At 43.5% G+C, this 18,359-nt stretch overlaps 3 protein-coding genes across 10 annotated transcripts in view; 2 read left to right on the top strand and 1 right to left on the bottom strand.

The window, feature by feature from the left end:
- si:rp71-1g18.1 (uncharacterized protein LOC559922 homolog) overlaps positions 1 to 3,280 on the top strand; it is a 3,613-nt gene extending 333 nt beyond the window's left edge. The window contains exons 1-4 of the mRNA XM_035634809.2: positions 1 to 61; positions 308 to 444; positions 780 to 873; positions 1,583 to 3,280. The exon at positions 1 to 61 is cut by the window's left edge and continues 333 nt beyond it. Of these exons, the coding sequence (XP_035490702.2) occupies positions 1 to 61; positions 308 to 444; positions 780 to 873; positions 1,583 to 2,514 (1,224 nt within the window). The 3' untranslated portion in view covers positions 2,515 to 3,280. The remainder of the gene's footprint in view (positions 62 to 307; positions 445 to 779; positions 874 to 1,582) is intronic.
- A 137-nt stretch (positions 3,281 to 3,417) lies between these two features.
- On the top strand, positions 3,418 to 8,332 carry LOC118311192 (E3 ubiquitin/ISG15 ligase TRIM25-like). 6 transcript variants are annotated; one of them, XR_007030766.1, is made up of 8 exons: positions 3,418 to 4,407; positions 4,583 to 4,860; positions 4,976 to 5,293; positions 5,750 to 5,842; positions 5,929 to 6,013; positions 6,110 to 6,239; positions 6,483 to 6,585; positions 7,294 to 8,332. XR_007030766.1 is itself a non-coding variant. In XM_047332116.1 (8 exons), exons 2-7 carry the CDS (start codon positions 4,597 to 4,599, stop codon positions 6,581 to 6,583), a joined length of 951 nt encoding a protein of 316 aa, XP_047188072.1. In that variant the 5' UTR covers positions 3,418 to 3,609; positions 4,583 to 4,596; the 3' UTR covers positions 6,584 to 6,585; positions 7,294 to 8,332. The 6 variants fall into 6 exon arrangements, 3 of the variants coding, with proteins under 3 accessions (XP_047188072.1, XP_047188071.1, XP_047188070.1); XM_047332116.1 differs by having other exon boundaries at positions 3,418 to 3,609; positions 6,110 to 6,199; XM_047332115.1 differs by having other exon boundaries at positions 4,979 to 5,293; positions 6,110 to 6,199.
- Positions 8,333 to 8,349: 17 nt separating this feature from the next.
- On the bottom strand, positions 8,350 to 14,663 carry tox4a (TOX high mobility group box family member 4 a). 3 transcript variants are annotated; one of them, XR_007030765.1, is made up of 10 exons: positions 14,064 to 14,659; positions 13,907 to 13,972; positions 13,511 to 13,801; positions 13,146 to 13,391; positions 12,685 to 13,017; positions 11,833 to 11,913; positions 11,019 to 11,738; positions 9,876 to 10,018; positions 9,283 to 9,446; positions 8,350 to 8,580 (listed from the first exon to the last, which is right to left on the bottom strand). XR_007030765.1 is itself a non-coding variant. In XM_035634808.2 (9 exons), exons 1-9 carry the CDS (start codon positions 14,166 to 14,168, stop codon positions 9,389 to 9,391), a joined length of 2,040 nt encoding a protein of 679 aa, XP_035490701.1. In that variant the 5' UTR covers positions 14,169 to 14,663; the 3' UTR covers positions 8,350 to 9,388. The 3 variants fall into 3 exon arrangements, 2 of the variants coding, with proteins under 2 accessions (XP_035490701.1, XP_035490700.1); XM_035634808.2 differs by having other exon boundaries at positions 8,350 to 9,446; positions 13,511 to 13,798; positions 14,064 to 14,663; XM_035634807.2 differs by having other exon boundaries at positions 8,350 to 9,446.
- Positions 14,664 to 18,359: the final 3,696 nt, after the last annotated feature.

Here is an 18,359-nt window from a genome sequence, read left to right as displayed (position 1 = left end):
ACCAAGCGCAGCATCGGCGTGCAAGTGGACGAGGCGATTCACCCGCTGCCGGAGCTTCCTGGTATGTGTTTTGCGAAGCTTGGCGATGCTGCGATTTCCTGTTTACGTCCACGGTTACTGCTGCGGAGACCTGAGGGGCAGAGTGTCGAAAGTTTGAGCTTCTTGGAAACGTGCACTGTGCAATCAGCAAACATTAAACCTTGTACTGATGCACTTAAGGGGGGGGGGGGGGGCCTTAATTGAGAAGCCATTGTGAAGGAATGTGTGTGTGCCTCTGTCTTAACCCCTCCCCCCCTCTTCTCCACAGGTCCCCCCTTCCTCTCCTACGGTCTGGAAGAGTGTAAAGAGGAGGAGGAGGAGGAGGGGCGTCCCATTCCGTCAGAAATGCTCCTGGCTGAAGATAATGGCCACGGTGACCCCGAGTGGTCGCCCCCGAAGGAAGAGGTCAGTGTGAATTTACTGCGTAAATCAGTGGGGGCGAATGCAGAGCAGCAGGACGAGCGAGACTGTGAGCATCTCTGTGACCTGTCAGGGGTGTGACGGGGTCGTCGGCAGGTCAAGGTGTCACACAACTTTCTCCATCCCGTATCTCGATAGGAGGTTGTGGATTGTTTGCATCGCGGTTTCCGCCTCGGTTTTTCGGGATCGTCACACCCCCACGACTTGAGCACTTGCATGTCGTCGTAGTCCGGCCCGTTCTTGTTGCAAGTGCTTTGTGTCACTAATGACATGTTTTGTGATGCATTCGTTCAAATTCGGTGTGTTTCTTCTCGAATCAGGTTTTGGCAGAGATGGTGGATATGGTGGGGTTGGGCGTCCTTGAAGAAGAGTCTCCAGCTGATAGTGACGCCCAAACAGAAGTTGTTTTGCAGGGTAAGAAAGAAAAAAATTCCAAGGCTGAAACACACTGACGGTCTAGATGCATGTAGACAAATTATGCAAACCGACCACTCTGGGCATCTGATTTGGAGGATGGAGGTTTTGAGTTTTTGCTTACAGATTAAATGAGTTGTACCAAACACACAGGCAATATATTAGAGCTACATTTAGATTGATTTGATCAATATAAGCCAGTTATTAAATCAAATTTATATTACGCCACGAACTAAATATTTTCTAATAAGTCCAATGTTTGTATATCTGTTAAATCTTTCATATCAAGAGCTGATTGTAATGTCTATCATACCATCAATGGTCAGAGAGAACAGAAATATTTTCAAATATGCAGTGAGCCAAACATGAATATTACATGCCCCTATCACCAACTGGCAACTGTACTAGGGCATGCTGGGATAGCCTTTATTCCTCCCTGATGAGGAGAAGCACTTATGAAACAGATATTTTAGATTTCAAGATTGGTGTTAAAAAAATTGGGCGACTTGAAGTAAAATTAGGTATTAAACTTGGCACCATCTTGTGATTTGATGTCTGATATGATGCTGTAGAGAGGAGACGTGAAGATTATATCACATCATCTATACAACAAGCTTTCTGTACAAATTACAGCGATGTTGAGGCTTGAAGAAGAAAGACTGGTGTGACTGTAGAATATAATCCAAAAAATGCAACTGCTCTTTTTCAGTGTGTGCGGAGACATCACTGCTGAGCTCCTCAGACAGACAAAAGCCTCTCATCATCCTGCCGGACACGAGCGACGTCACTTCTGAGGAGAAGGTGAAGTTCGTTTGCCCATTGATCCTCAAGGTGGAGTCACCACCTCCCAAACCAGACAGCTTGAAGGAGCCCGTTCGGGCCGAGCCTCAGCAGTCGTGCGTCAGCACGGCCAGGGGAACCGCCTACAGTCCGTCCCTGTCTGATGGAGCCGTGACTCCCGTTCCGGTCGGGGTGTGGGAACGGATCCACGTACCAAAGGAGACGCAGGACAATCTACACTTGAAACTGAAGTTGACCTCTCCGGATCGAAAGCTGCTGCGTCCTTGCGCTGTGCAGCTGGTGAACATGCTCACGTTGCCTGATCCGGCGACGGAGCTACAGGACCACGTCGCCAACAGCAGAACCGGTTGGCGCCTGCCCAAAGACCTCCGTCGCCACCAAGGCCTCCACACAGGCCACCGCCTCTGCTGCTTCACCTCGTGTGATGACGGCGTTTGGCGTCTCCAGAGTGTCGTCGGGCACTCCCGGGACGGCTATGCCTGCAGCAACTGCGGGAAAACGTTCAAACACAGGAAGATTCTGCGGCGGCACGAGCGATTCCACACCGGGGAAAAACCATACCCCTGCTCGGTGTGCTCCAAGACATTTGCGCTGAGGAAGAGCCTCCGCCGACACCTGCGGTTCCACACGGGCGAGAGGCCGCACACTTGCACGCATTGCAGCAAAAGCTTCCGCCTGCGGGAAAATCTGAAATCACATTTGAGGTTCCACTCCGGAGAAAAGCCCTTCAAGTGCGCCACGTGCGGGAAGACGTTCAGGATCCAGAAGAATCTGGAGAAACACAACATGAGCCAGTGTGGATACTTTGTCCCGTCGTTCAGGATGATTGCTGGTTTTTAGCTGTGATCGAGCTGCTGCCAGTGGCTGCACCAATTTCTACCTCGGACTGAAAACACTGAGTCGCTATTGTTGACAAATGTCACGTGAAGTCGAAATAAGAAAAGTTAAATCTGAGAGAAACAGATTGAGGCGATTCCAGAAATTAGAGAGCCATTCCAGAAAGTTTTATAATTCTCAGTTACTGTTGGACGGGGGCATTTTTTATATATCTTTTTTTTTAGAAAACATATGCTACTGATGTTTTTGACTTATACTTCCTTTGTTTCTTATTTCTTGCCATATGTTTGCTCTCGGTAATTGTGAACAAATAATGAAACCGAGAGTGACTGTGTGTAAAGGTTTTACAGCTGCTCAACATTTTTTAGCATTAAACCTTCTAAGGGTTGGAGCTGATCAATAAAACCAGTTACAGTTAAAAGGATCGTCACCTGCCAAACATTCCTAGTTACATATCCAGATATTCCACTGTCGTTTGTGTTTGATGTCTATTTTTCTTTTTTGATGTCTATATTCTCTAAGTGTTTGGGTTTGTGTTCATATTCCGATTACTGAATGTATGTAGTCTTTTTTCTTCCCATGCCTTAGTTGCCACGTTGGCTAAAAGAAACAGTTTGGAATAATTGTTGTGCTATGTTCTTGTTGGCTTAAAAAAGGCTTTATATTCCTTAATACATACGTTATACCCTGACAAGTTTTTATTTAATCCTTTTTAAACCTCAGTTTTTTCTTATGCATTAATAGAAAAAAGACATTTTTGTGACACAGATATGATTGGTATTTTGTTGTATGAAGCATAAGAACACTTCATTTAATATGGAGGATGGATACTACTTTCTAATGAAGAACTCTTGTTTAACTTATGAAGGTATAAAAAGCACTATGGTAAATGATTGTTTATTAAAACATTTACTAATGCTTTTAGATCAGCTATAAGCCTTTAATAAGAACACGTTTTGGGGTTGCCAGGTCAAGAAAAATCCCTCTGCCTGCTGTTTATGCTTCACCAGAATCACACTTGCTTTTTCTTTGTAGTTTTTCAGTTCATCAGGGGACTAAAGACCATTTGACCTCTGACCCTCTGGTCACCGATTACAAGTGAGATTATCACGTCACTGTTGTAATGTCCTAACGTGTTACTGCAGAGCTGAAGGTTCATTAACCTATGTTGATGAGTTATTAACATTCATAGCTACAGATCAACATGTCAGTAGACATCTGCTCAAGAAACAGAGTAATTCATAAACTATAACTATTTTTGTACCCCCTTGCTTAAAATTTAATATATATATATATTTTTTGTTTTTGGGTGCTTATTGCAAAGTCATGTTTAATTAGATATTAACAGTTCCTGTTTGCACTGTCACCATTGGCGTATACAGAGGATGAGGGGTTACTCTTTTTTTTCCCTAAATCCGACACAGTATGGGATCAAACTTTTAGCCCGATGCAAACACGAGGTGAACAGAACCTTTTACAGAACGAAAAAGAAAATTCTGTGAAGAATCTTTACAGAACCAGCTTTTAGGCCTGCCTCCCTCTTGTAATTGTCGAGCCAGCATTGCCCGGGTGGCAGGATGCTGTCACTGAGTAGAGACAATATTAATGTGAATAATTAAACCTGTGCTTTAACTGTCCGAAACGTATCAAGAAAATAACTCGTTTTTTTTTTGTTGTTTTTTTTTACTAATACAAGTTTTCTGATAGTAGAATCCTGTATTCACTTTTTAAACTAACATCTCATATTTAGAGTACCAGTTATACTTGTTCCTCCTCCTCTGAGATCCCGCCCCACCAGGAAGTTATAACATAAACTCAACAGTGCTTTCACTTGTGTGTACATGCCCTGCAGTGTGTGTACGGACTACAGGTGTCAAACATTACAGAACTTCACAGGTAGGATCCCTTCTACCGACGCTTCTGATCAAGCGCTCAGGCTACTGACTTACTCGGTTTCAAGAGGAAGGAAGTACCGAGTGTTTGTAAAGACAGCAGCTGGGGGCTGGGCTGTGCACACAAAACTGCAGTTAACTCCTTCCTGTCTGCTAATTGTGTTGCTCACTATTTGAAGGAGACGAATGGAGAATGGAGGATTCAGAGAAAACCCACCTGGGGAGAATGCTGATGTGCACCGTGTGCAGGGACATTTTCAAGGATCCTCGACAGCTGCCCTGTGGACACAGCATGTGTGCGGGCTGTCTGGAAAACATGATGGGTCACGCCACAGACTCTCCCTTCCGCTGTCCCGACTGCAGGACGTCCTTTGGACCGAGCATTGAGGTCAGGCTGCAGAAGAACTACGCGCTGGCAAACATCACAGAGGATTTCAGGGAGAGCCGCAGAAGGAGGGTAAACCTCCTTTAAGATTTCATATTGCCACCCAAAGTCTTTTATCATTATACTCTTTAAAATGTGCCTTTTAAAGTGGTCAAATGTCTAGCTCACACCTGATTTTGTTTAACAGCAGGAGCAGACAAAAAGTGTATACTGCGACTGCTGTCCAGGGAAAAAAGCCTTGGCCACACAAACATGTTTGAAGTGCGAGGTGTCGATGTGCACAGAGCACGTCGAGGGTCACCTGGAGCTCCCAGCGTTCACGGGACACCCCCTGGTCAGGCCCCTGGGTGACCTCCAGGAGAGGAAATGCCCGCAGCATGGCGGCGAGGTGCCGAGGTACTACTGCAACACGTCCAGGCGCTACATCTGCAACATGTGCGCCCTGGAGAGCAAGCAGCAAAACATAGCCACTGAGGCCTCCACTGCGCTGCGGAGACAAATGATTGTAAGTAACGCTCACATAATGTTACAGTGGGGAAAAAATGGCATGTACAGAAGGTGGTGGTAGCAACAGAATCTTGTAAACAGAGTGGGATTAACAACATCGAGGAGAACTTCTGCTGCAGCAGATTTTCAGGTCCCTGAGAATTTGGGGGGAAAAAGATGCGTAACACATTAAAATACTTTCATTTGATGGAGTGCAAACAGGGTGGGATATGGGGAAAGAAAATTAATATCTGGCACGGATCCAGCAATTTAATGAAACTTTCTCCCTTGGGTCATTCCGCACCCCTCCACAAATTCTTATTGAAGCTGGTTCTGTATTGTTTGAGTAATCCTGCTGACAAGCAAATAAACAAACATGGGGTGAAAACATAACCTCCTTGGTGGAGGTAATTAAGGGAAAATAAAATGTAATTTGAAGTTAAGGGGTTTTATAAATACTGTGTGCATTCCACAGGAGTACATGGACCAGCGCTTAACAGCCCTCGAGCAGCAAATCACAGGATCCACGGACTCTGTAAGAAGACTGAAAGAAGACATCCAACGCGAAGTGAGACTCGTTTACTAAAGTCTGTGATTTTAAAGGGTTTACATTTGTTCACTTTTGATATCTAGTATGTATTTTCCTTGTGACAGAGACTGAAACTTATCCCCGCAGACTTGTGCCTCAACAGTGTCACAGTGGTTCTGCTCTGTCTGTGGTTCATAGTTCTGTATTATGGTAAAAGAAATTAAACTTTACTTCAAATCGGCTTAGTACAAAAAGTCAGTGTGTGCGTGTGCATACTCAGTGATGTCTGTCTTTGTTTCCAACCAGCCTACAACTACTTTGTGGAAAACCTGACACTAAGAGAAACGCTGGACAAGCAGCAGAACTATGCGCATCATATCTGTTCCTCCATTGCAGGTGAGAAGTCCAGTCTCAAGGCAGCAACAAAACTTAAGAGGTGGATAAATATGATTATATCACTATAACAATAAAACTTATTGTGTGGTAATATTTCAAACCACAGGGATGTGCATCTGGAGCTTTTTTGTGGGTTTTAAATACGTTCTCAGGGACACAAGTCAACAGCAGAATTGTCTGATTGAATGCTCTACTTGAATGCTCCTTATTTAAATTGTACAATCATTCTGTTTGCTCCAATCAATATTCTTCCAAATATTTTAAAAAAAAAATCCTTGCATAGAAATCTTGGTAAAGCATCCAATGACAAGCCACACGCCTGCTGAAGATGAATGTACAAAGGACCAATCGGTTGGAAACAAGGCGTCAGAATGGAAGTGTTAAAGGTAAGAACGATTGTGTGAGTTGACTGAGTAGCCTGACAGGTATGATCCCAATCTTCATCCAATTTTGAAGAACATGAGATTACTTTTTTTTAATATATATATATATACTGCAGGTCGAGGTGTTAATTAAATAATGTGGAAGCATCAAAGCGCTCAGAGAAATGCACGCAGCTCATTTTAAGAAACAGTGCCTCAAAATGAGAAGGAGGGTTTTCTGTAACTTTGTGATGTCACAACAAAACCAGCTCGAACACCGTGCAACGCTGTCATATTTCTAGTCAGTCTCTATTAAAGACTCTCATTAGTGTTTTGTTCTCTAACAATCCTTTCAGCATTTGATTATTTTCAACACTTTTCTTCAACACATCATTTGAATACTTCGGTTTTAAGTTTCCTTTTTGTATCAGTCATGTTGTTTTACGAGTTACATTTGGACTGCAAACAAGATATTATGACTGTGTTCAACTTGCTTACTCACGGCCCATATTATCCACCACCTGCTTGAAGGCTGCACATACACACAACACAACCAAATTCAAAAAAAGTAGCACATGCTAAACTTTTTGTCACCTTGAAAGACCCCTTTTGTCGTATATGCCACACGTGCAGCACATTATTGTATTTGGCATGTATTATTAATTGCTGACCTCCAAACAGTGGAGAGCGAAAGCGAAGCTCGATCATCTTAACCGCTTTGAATCCACACAGGTCCCTCTCCACCCGGTGCTTCCCCTCTTGGTACCCACATCTGGGAGGTGGTGATGGTTCATTTTGAGAAATGCAACATCACATTCAGTCCTGTGGAGTCCACCATCCACACGAGTTCAAGGCTTAAGCGACTCAGTGTCTCTGGGCCAGTGTCTCTGGGTTTGGAGCTTGAGCTTGACCCTTGTGGATCAACCCAGCAGAATCTATTGTCAAAGCCTCCTGAATAAATGTGGAATAACTGTTGTTGGAACCATATTCAACTAAAACTGAATCCAGACTGCCGCTAGTCCAGTGGATTGCTCTGAAAGCGGACGTGTTTCTAAGAGTAGAGACCTTAATAAGTTAAAGATATAAAATGGAACATCTGCCTCAGGTATGTTGTACTGTGATGTTTTATGATATATACAATGTTTAATTAACCGTTTGATTGTAGATCAATTTTTTCTATATACATTTGCAATACACTGTATTCCTATAAAACGTGTTCAAGGGATTTTGTATCTTTACAAGGAAAAGAAAAGGTACTATTATTGTGGACAAATTGCAACAACACATTGACAACACTACTTTTTGGTAGGATTGTCCCATTTTCCTACCTATCTCCTCAGACAAATAGGAAATAGGCAATAACAGGGTATCTACAGCTATAAACAAGTACAATTTTAGACTTTTGAAGACCCTTTTAATACCACTTGAAATGAAAAGAATGACTAAACTTGCAATGGAAATACACGCCCACAAGTAATGTTTTTTGGGGGGTGTCCATTCAGTATCGACATCTACTAACCTCACTTTGTATTGAAAGAGAATTCCAGCTTCTCTTCTTTTGAGAGATGACAACCCGACTTTTCTGAACACCAGACACTTTGGTCTCAAGTCCAAGACAGTGGTTAATTCTCAGCCACTGTGAACAGACCCTGAGTGGCTGCAGCAATAAACCCAGTTTATACAATTTAGTAACGGTTTGATTTCTTATTAATTCAACTTTTCATTTGTCAGAGGGAGTGTGTGTATTATTATTCATATTATTTAGTTTCACTCTTAAGGGACATCGAGCAGTTTTTTTCTCATTTATTAAAAAAACATGAAAGTCAGGCATTTTTTCTAACAACTGACATTGATCTCAATAGAATGTTTTTACAAAAACTGAAGGCAAATGTTGAGGCCAATACAAAAACAAAGTGTACACTGGTTGTGATACAAACAGACTTCTTCTCAAACTAAGGCATTTTAAGCTTGATTCGAATTCTTCTGGTTACTCTTGCATCGTGTAGGAACATCAAAGAACTTCAGAGCATGAATTTGAAATCGGTTAGTGAGCACTGTACAATCACGACATAAACGGTTCAGAATTTCCAGTTGACAAGTATGAACTGACCTGTGTGAGATTTAATTTAAAACAAACACACCAAAAAATGATGAGTGAATCCAGTTTCCTTGAACATCTTTTATACCTGGTGGTGTGGATATTTTCTCTAGCTGCCTGATGTCTGACTAAAATCTGTACACTTATTCAAACATAACACAACATAATTTTCCATAAAACAGATGTTTCTGCAGTTCCAATGTAAGTAACAGCTTAGAATGGCTGTCATAGTTCAGTACTACTTCAGCAATACTATTTGTTTGTGGTCCTTAAAGGGGCAGTAAGCGATTTTACTCCTATGTAAAATTCAGAGAATACTTCCTCACTGTCTGCTAGCTGTCGCTTCTGGACCGCACCACACAACAGTGTGTGTGCAGTATGTAAACATCACTCCCCGACACCTTAAAGACGTGCTAGCCACAAATGCCACAACTCCTCAGGGGTCTTGGCCTTGCGGTTAGCGCGTCTGTCTCCATACCCGAGACTGCGGGTTCCATTCCCGATCAGCGCAGTTAAAATATCAACAACAAATTTTCTCCAAGATCACCTACTGCCCCTTTAACAGCAACGCTGAAACTTAGGGTATGTCTACAAAACAGTGAGATAATTATAAAACTTTGTACCTGTAGTGAAATGCATGGTTGACCTTTTTGTACTGCACCAGTTTTTCAATCATTAATGCCTGCCCCGAGTGAAAAACTAATTTTCCGTTGATGTAGAGGCAGTTTTCTACTTCACTGTCCCCATGTTCTGATTCCTGATGGAGCACCAGGCCTTGAATACATCCCTGAAAAACAGAAAGCGCCACGCAAAAATACTTTATTTATTAAACATTATACCGGCATGTGGGGAGTTAAGACTCCTCGGTTGCCTTGGATTAACTCGTGTACACGAATTGTAATAGGAAAAAACTTCCACAGTACTCCGCCGTAAAAGATCAAACTAAACTAACTAACTTACTGCTCGGTCCCTGCTTGAGCCTCAACTGATCTAACTAGCTAACGTCAAAGACACTAATAAACTTCAAAGCCACGTGGAGAGCTATTTATCTTAAAGCGACAGAAGCATGCTTACCTATTTAAACAGAAACGGAAATATTGTTTTGTTCTCAAAAGTACTAAACAGAATAATAACTGCACGTATTGAAACTAAACATGAATGTGTGGAAGTGTAACTGGGCTCCCCCATGGGCGTACGTTTCAAAACCTCTACTCACCGGCAGTGATTGGCCACACATTCGTTGCTGCAGTATTCCTTGTCCCAGTCTTCACACTCCACGGCTGGGTTGTTACAGCCCGCCCTCACACACACACTCCTCATGGCCGCAGCGTCAACCGTCCCGTTTACCTCCATCTCATCCTGCCCGAAGGAGGAAAATGGAAATTAAGCTTTAAGCTTGAGAAATGTTCCTCACAGTGTTCTATTTAATAGTGAAGGCAAACGAGAGACCAAATATATGATACATATAGACGGATCGAGTAAAGAGTCAACGATACAAAGATAAATATATGAACTGATTGTATAAGTATTCACCTTCTTCAACTCATCCTTAGTAGAGGCACTTTTTTAGCTATAAATTCTCACATGATAACAAACTTCTCATGAATTTTCAACCATTGCTTTGCCATACTCTTTGCAATTCTTTGAAATTGATTAAACGCCCAGTCAAGTAGTAAGTCACCCATCTCAAGTCACTGCCTTGAAATTTATTTTATTTCCCTCCCCTGAATGGCTTTAATTACTTAACTTTTCACACTTAAGAGGTATTTTTTTGTATTCATGATATGGTTGTACTGTTTTACTATCGTTACATAGGTAAAACCTAGAATTCGTTATCACAGTTTCACAATCAGAGGTGAATTCCACCCAATTTATAAAGACATTTTAGAAATGATATAATAATCCTGCCCAGATCACGTTTTTCTAGCGACATAATGAAGAAAAATTCTCATTCAATGTATGTATGTATGTATAGAAAAATGTTGATTCTGGATGAAAATAATTAATTTGTCTTGAAAAGTGTCTTTTAATCTTCTAACTAAGGGACAAAAGAATCGTAAATGCATCCACTCTGATTCAATGGTGTAAAACAAACACAAGGCGTTGATGCTTTACAGAGGGATTCAATTAAACATATTCTGACTTGATAAGGAGAAAAACGCAAAGATGTGGCAGTTATTTGAAATATTTGTTCAGGGGAGATATGAAAAATACTCTGCACTACTGAAAGTTAGGAATCTGATGCCATGACAACATCTTGGCGCTTTCTAAAGATAAATTATAAGCCAGCTTTGACATTAGGTCAAAATCATTAATGAAATGAGCTGACAAAAAACCTAAATGAAATAAGAACACTTACGTCTTCTGAGGGCAGCACTTCAGTAACTTCATCCTCATCTGGACTCCCTGACACGTCCGCCGAGTTCACCAACTGCACTGACACGACAGGTGCAGACTGGGAGGAAGTTCCCACAGTAGATGATACAGCCACTGTATTCTGGACAATAATGGGAAGAGCCTCTTTTGCCTGCAAGGAGGCTGGAACTATTTTTATCTGGAGTGGAGGAGGAGGTGTAGCCGTGATAGACACAGGGAGACCTGCCGTGCTGTTGCCCTCGCGAGGCTTCGCTTGTAATGGTGGAGGTGCTGGCGCCATTTGCTGCAGCCGTGGCGGCAGAGGAGCGTTCTGCATCTGCTGCAGTGGTGGTGGCTGACGAGAGCCACTCGAAACAACCAGTGTAGGCTGCAAGGTGCGGACCCCTCCGGGCAATACCGTGACCACCTGGCCCCCTGCCTGAAGCATGTGCTTTGGGATTATGATCTTGGTGATGGTCTGGGCTGGTGGCGTTGCTGCTGCTGCTGGAGCGGGGACTTTGTTTGCCCCCGTGCGGGACCGCGTGATCATCTCTGGGACGTCCAGAATAATGTTGGAGGCACAAATGTTGGTGATGGTGTTCTCTTCCAGGTTGTTGCTCGCAAGGCGGATCGCCTGCTGACCAGCAGAGGGAGGGGCTGTAGGAGTAGGGTTGATTGCAGGCGGAGGTGGTGAAGGGGAAGTCTCCATCTCCTCAGTGGCAGGCTAGAATAAATACAGATCATATCAGTTAGAAAGTAAATTTGAACAAAATTCCCACAGCAACAAACTGCTTCTTTAGAGGACAACATAATGTTACCAGTGAGAGCTGGTTGGCTTTGTACGCTGCCAGCGCTTTCAAATATTCCTTTTTGGCAGCTCCTGTCTTTCTCTTGTACACCTAGTGGAGACAAAACAAGTACCAGTGTTTTGAATAGATAACATTTGTCCGTCATAGAGCGCAACGGTCACCACCCACTTTTTGAAAGGCTCTGGAAGCGACTTTCACATTCATTTACTCCAATGGCATTTCATAAGATCCTTATATAAAGTGTTTTATATTAGGATATAAAGTGTCTGATTGGCAAGTACTGGTTGCCTTTGTCGTTAGATTGGTGAGATGGATGAGTGGTGATTGGTTGGAGTTAGTATAAGAATATCAGAGTCGACCAATCAGAGGCAGAGAATGGGGGGGTCATGCATTCGTTTGCCTTCTTGGGGAAAAATAAAATAAAAATCGACTGACATCAGGACTTCCATAGGAATTTAATGTCACAGCCAGACAGTCACCGACTTCAGCCGTTCCCTGCACAGACCACCCGTCATTCCGTTTCTTTGCAGAGCTCCTGAGAAAAGAGCTATAAAACCATATTGGGATGGTTTTTGATACTTTAAAACAACTAATATATATATTTTGAATATAACAAAACTTCGGCCGAAACCAATGTACGGCCGATATATCGGTGCATCCCTAGTGCATATACCATCGTTTCACAACCTCGTAGCTCATGGTAAGTCTACATTGGATGGTTACGAGATTATGGCTAATAATCAAAATATTAATGGAGAATGTGAATGGGATTTTCACTTCCAGAAACCTCACTGCCGCCCTCTATTACCATCAACAACATTTTTTCTCCCCAAAAGACTGAGGATAATAATATAGTCATACCTGTTTCTGTTCCTCAGCCAGGCTATCCCACATGGAGGCCACAATCTTTGACACCTCTCCAAAAGAGGCGTTGGGATTCTGGCCTTTAATGGCTGCCTGGGTATCTCTGAAGAACAAGGCATAGGCTGAAACGGGCTTCTGTGGTTCATTTGGATCCTTCTTCTTCCTTCCCGTCTTTGCGCCCATGGCCCCACTCAGTGAGGCCAGCGTGGCTGGCTTCCCCCCGCCCCTCCTGGCTATAGACAGGGAGGATGTGGGAGCTGGGTGGGAGGACATGTGGGAGAGGACAGAGGAAGAGGAGAGACACATGGGGGAGTCTACCAGCACACTCCTCTGAGTAAGGCGGGAGAGAGAATGGGCACATATTAGCTGCAGGATTCAAAACAAGGCATGGAATCCAAAATACAGTTATACACAACTGGCTGTGATAGATGCAACCAAACATTGATGTTGGCCCTCACCTTGAAGTCATCCATGTCCTCGTCCTGCAGGGAACCAGCTGGAGACGGTGTTGCTGACAGCGGCTGCTCAGGTGTCTCTGAATGATGCCTGATGTTTTCACCCCCAAGACCCAGTGACAGTTCTGACTGGTTAATTGTAGACAGATGACTACTTCCCAGAAGACCATGACCAATGTCGCCGAGCTGGACATCGATGGTCATCGGGGACGAACTGCTGAAATGTGACCCACTGGAATTCCCCAGTTCCTACAGAGGGATCAGGACACAAAAAAAGCTGCAAACCCACGACTGCATTCATGACAAACAAAAAATTCAAAACACACCCAACAGTCGTCTCTGTGAGGGCCCACATCTAGAGCGCTCACCAATGCAGAGGAGCTCAGTAGGGCCCCCCCTCCGGCCTGGCCAATCGCCCCCAGGTTCAGGCCTTGAGACCCCGAGTTCACAAAGGTGGAGGCGAAGGAAGGGTCGTTGGCCTCGACCACCAGGTTGCTGACGAGGCTACGGGAGCCTGCAGGTCCCCCGGTGCCGTCCGACCCATCTGTCAGCTCAAAGTGGGACACTGCATCGCTCATGCCCAGAGCTTGGTCCGGATCCAGGGAGATGGGGGGGATCTCAAAAACCTCATCCCCGAGGCTGGGAGTATGGAACGTCTGCTGTATGTGGACAAGGGGAAGGAAGGACGGGTCAGTGTTTGATGAGCTGAACCACAGATCAGTACATGTGAGGAGGCATCGCGCTGCCTCAATCGACCCGCTCACCTCGGCGGAGAGAAACGGGTGTCCCGCTCCACTGATGGTGAGGTAACTGTCGCTGCCTTCGGGAAACTGAAAAGAGACGGTTCACATTTAACGGAATGAACAACCGGAGCATTCCCACATATCGATGACACGACGTGCTGGTTTGCACCGGGGTTACCTTGTTGTCCTCGGAGTATCCACCGTAGGCTTGGCTGTCCAAAAACTCCGAATCGACATTTTGAGCACAGCCATCCGACAGGTCCGAGTAAAAATTGATGTCCATTTTGAAAGTATTCGCTCTACACAAACGAACGCGCGCGCTGTAAGCTTGGTTGGAAATGGAAGTTTCTCGATTTGCCACCCATTTGGGTCGCGAAAGCCTACATCAACTAAAGAGGCTAGTAGCTAGCCAGCGGGCTAATCCCTGCCGGTTAGCATAACGTTGCGGCCATGGAGATGATGAAACGCTACTTTTAGGTTTAGAAGTCCGGGGGAGATGGTTTGAGGCTAACAACAGACAAGTAATTCCTATGTTACCAGATTGGTACGTATCTAACCCCCCCTGGGTTCGCCGTTAGCTGGAGGCCCGACACAAAGTCATTCATAAAACGCTGGAGCGACGCTAGCATCCTCTCACCGAGCACATTAGCAAGTGTTGGGTTCACGGACTGGCAGGAAAAACCGCAGTCACAACTTTGAACACCCAGCGGTGCGGGGATTATTTGATTGTTCGCTAACTTTCGACTATGTGACTTGCTAAGAAGTGACGTTTAGAGAGACAACGTCGTGGACGCATTTACAACCATTTTTTTGTATTTTTAACGTTTTGCTTGGCCAATTAAAACCGACAGTCAAACGGCTGATGCATTTAGTTCCATTTGCCTCTGAACTGTAAAATAATAACCCAGCCATGACTAGAGGATCGACTTCGTTATTCTTCTTAAAAGTTTATATATTATTATTTTTTTAAAAATCGACTGTCCTCGCCCTCCAACATGGATGTAATAATAATAATAATTAAAGCTGGGACCAGCGATGATCGGGCCGAGCACTCTCGCCGTCGGGGAGATTTCTCTAACCCTGTTTCCTCACTTTGGAAATGCCATTTTCCTGGTGGGTTTAGTTCGTGGCACTGACAGACTTCAGGCTGGAGATACATTCGCCGCTGATGTTTTGTTTGGCGGGTGGCTTGTTTTTTTTCTATTATAGGGGGCGCTATGGAGCCGTTTTGCAACGGCCGAACTCTAAACTCGTATCGGATCGAACCTGTCCATGTTTGTAATAAGTGTGTTGTGTTTCGTGCCTGTCGAAGCATCGCTGTGCCAGTAAAAAAACACCTCCCGTTTGGTGGCGAATCACGCTTCACCACGGCCTTTCGCTGTAGACTATAAAACCCTATGTACCGTTTGATCGGGAAGGTCTCATCTAGGCGTCGCCCAAGTTTGAGGTGGATTTGATTATCCGCCAAGGAGGAGCTGGTGGTAAAAGTACGACACCTTTGATTTTTCCATCTTTTGCTGTTTAAAATCAAAATGGACGACTTCCGGTTGGGCGGAGCTAATGGCTCCAAGAGGCTTTTTTGAAGGTCGGCGGGAGATACACCAGTCGACCGAATTTCGTTCATCTGCGTCACATTTAAAGGCGAGGGGCCATGATTTTGAAATGTTGTAGGGGGCGCTATGGAGCCATTTTGACACAATTAGACAAAAGAGCACTTTTAGACATAACATATTGCCACTCTGAACATGTCTGCCAAGTTTGGTGAGACACAAATCATCCCAAGTGCCTCAAACCTGTATTGGTATTTGATGGTGAACACGGCGTCACCATGGCGACAGCCTTTGACACATGGTCAAAACTTTCACAGTACAATATCAGCCACCTCTCACAACTAAGCTGACCAAATTTGAGGTTTCTCCAGTGAACCTGCAAGGCAGAGGACTTAAAAGTAAGTTTTAAGGTCTCTTGCCATTAGGTGGCGCTATGACCTATGTCCAATATTGACATGTAGAAGTGTTTAGGGCGGGATTGTTATAATGCCTGAGAAGTTTGGGTCAGCTCTGACCATGTACCTTTGATTTGGAGCAACTTCCTGTTCATGGCGAATCACGCTTCACTGAAGCCACGCCTTTCGATGTAGACTAAATCTTTTGATCAGGATATCTCCTCGCGCACCTCATGCTCGGGCCCTAATAATAATCCTTACGGAAACAATAGGGCCTTGCACCACAGTGCATGCACGCCCCAGGGTCCGCGCACCTTGTGTTCGGGCCCTATTAATCCTTAATGAAACAATAGGGCCTTGCAGCTCGGTGCATGAGGCCCCTGGTGCATGCTTGCACCCGGGTCCGCGCACCTCAGTGCTCGGGCCCTAATAATAATAATAATAATCCTTATGGAAACCATAGGCCCGCGCATCTCGTGCTCGGGCCCTAATAATCCTCACGGAAACAATAGGGTCCTTGCACCTCTGGTGCATGCAGATCCCTGGTGCATGCTTGCACCGGGGACCGCACACTTCGGTGCTCGGGCCCTAATAATAAAATAAATAATAATTTGGACTTCAAATCACAGTCAGTGCTTACTGGCATTCGTTTAAACTGAATGTATTATTATTAAGCATAATTTTCTATATGTATTGCATTCAGCACATCTCCCACTGTCTGCCAGCAAGGAGGCTGAAGAAAGTAAACTGTTTATATACACAAAGCTGACTTTTTCCTATATTGTAATTTAAGGTTTATATTAGAGTGGAAAATGTAAATGTACTCACTTTTCTTTAGGGTACTGTTGTATATTGAGTAGCGATGATGTGAAGATGTATTGAAGAGAAGTCCGCCGACACCGTCTTGATTGTATATAAAAGGTTTATTACAAAAAGACCAGCATCAATTCAAGCACTGCAGAACTTGGAGAATGTCCGGCCAAAACGACAGCTCTGCAGACATTGCTTCGGGCTTACATTTATATAGGTCCGTTGTTTTCTAAAGAAGGAACATCTGGTCCAAATTGGGTTATACTATTGTAGTGTCTTTTTGTCCATGTATGGAATGAGAGGGGAATATGTGCTTACACCTCTTACTTTGGAATGTAATGCAAGGGGTCTTCTGAGGACCATTACCACTCCTTTTCTTGGTCCTGATAGTTCCACATCTCACATAGCATAACTTGATTCGAACCAGATGTTCTTTCTCAAGCCAACAACGGACCTATAAATGTAACCTCCAAGAAGTGTCGAGAGGGTTGTCCTTTTGGCCGGACACTCTCCAAGATCTGCAGTGCTTGAAATCGATGCTGGTCTTTTTGTAACATGTAAACATGGTTTATCAGTCTGTTAAGTTTATTTTTCATAATGACACAGCCTTTTCTCAAACTATTATGGGGCCATTTCATGAATAGTTTGAGAAAAGGCTGGCACAACACTGACTGGATGCTAATCATGTGACTAGAGTATTCTCACTCGTTGCATTTACATGCAATAAAGTAACCTGGTATTGTCTCGACAAGGTGATTTTAGAAGTAGTGAACCTATTAAATTTATAGAATGTCATTAATCCAGTCCGGAATTTGTGTTATTTGAATTAACGGCAATAAACTTTTCACGTTATAGTTTCACATTATAACGTGTTCACTTTATAACAATAAAGTATCATGTTATAACATGAAACTTTATTATAACATGATACTGATCTGTTTTATTGTTACTTTATTGTTATAAAAATAAACTTTTATATGTTATAACGTGACACTGATCCATTTTCCCATTATAAAAATAAAGAATCACATTATAACAATTGAGTATCATGTTATAATGTGGAACTTTATGATGAGGCCGCGGGGCGGAGCGGCGGCAGCTGAACTGTCATCGCTACCTGAGCTGCCAGCCTAGCAGCACTGATGTAGCAACACAAGGTTGTTTCTGCTGAAACGAGATACTTGTTTGTGAAATTTGCCTCATGTATGAATTTAATCAAGGCCATATTAGCTGCGTTGGGGTTTTTATCAAGAGAAGTGAGGCGGTTTTAATTTGCCCCCAAGAAGGCAAGCGAAGGCATGACCCGCCCTACTCTGCTTCTGATTGGCGGACTCTGATATTCTTAAGGTAACTCTGACCAATCACCACTCAGACAGAGTAAGGCTGCTCATTCTTTCGGTATCCTAGGGAAAAAGTTGACTTATAGCACACTGCTAATATATAGTTATATATATATATATATATATAGTTATATATATATATAGTTATATATATATAGTTATATATATATATATATATATATAGTTATCTCGTTTGTATTTATTATTTTGTAGTGTTTTTCTAATTCTTGTTCTACCCATCTTCTCATGCTCCCATCATGACTTTACTTTCTGCTACAGTCTGTCACAGACAATTCTGATCACAGATTGGATTTAACAGGCCTTAATCAGTTTTGAAAGATGAGTTACAATTTATTTGATTCCGTTTTGCACCATTATA

This window comes from Scophthalmus maximus, chromosome 5 (assembly GCF_022379125.1).
Source record: "Scophthalmus maximus strain ysfricsl-2021 chromosome 5, ASM2237912v1, whole genome shotgun sequence".
Taxonomy (NCBI): Eukaryota; Metazoa; Chordata; class Actinopteri; order Pleuronectiformes; family Scophthalmidae; genus Scophthalmus; species Scophthalmus maximus.
Note: the sequence above shows the minus strand (reverse complement) of the source record. Positions and strands in the feature narration are given on the sequence as shown.

Excerpts from the sequence above, each read along its gene's own strand:
- LOC118311192 (XM_047332114.1), top strand. The coding sequence starts at position 4,353 with ATGCCCTGCAGTGTGTGTACGGACTACAGGTGTCAAACATTACAGAAC. Across the intron at positions 5,843-5,928 it reads AAGAAGACATCCAACGCGAA|AGACTGAAACTTATCCCCGC; the intron begins GTGAGACTCGTT and ends TCCTTGTGACAG. Across the intron at positions 6,200-6,482 it reads TATCTGTTCCTCCATTGCAG|AAATCTTGGTAAAGCATCCA; the intron begins GTGAGAAGTCCA and ends ATCCTTGCATAG.
- tox4a (XM_035634807.2), bottom strand. The coding sequence starts at position 14,168 with ATGGACATCAATTTTTACTCGGACCTGTCGGATGGCTGTGCTCAAAAT. Across the intron at positions 13,392-13,510 it reads TACTGAGCTCCTCTGCATTG|GAACTGGGGAATTCCAGTGG; the intron begins GTGAGCGCTCTA and ends ATCCCTCTGTAG. Across the intron at positions 13,018-13,145 it reads AGGACATGGATGACTTCAAG|AGGAGTGTGCTGGTAGACTC; the intron begins GTGAGGGCCAAC and ends CGCCTTACTCAG.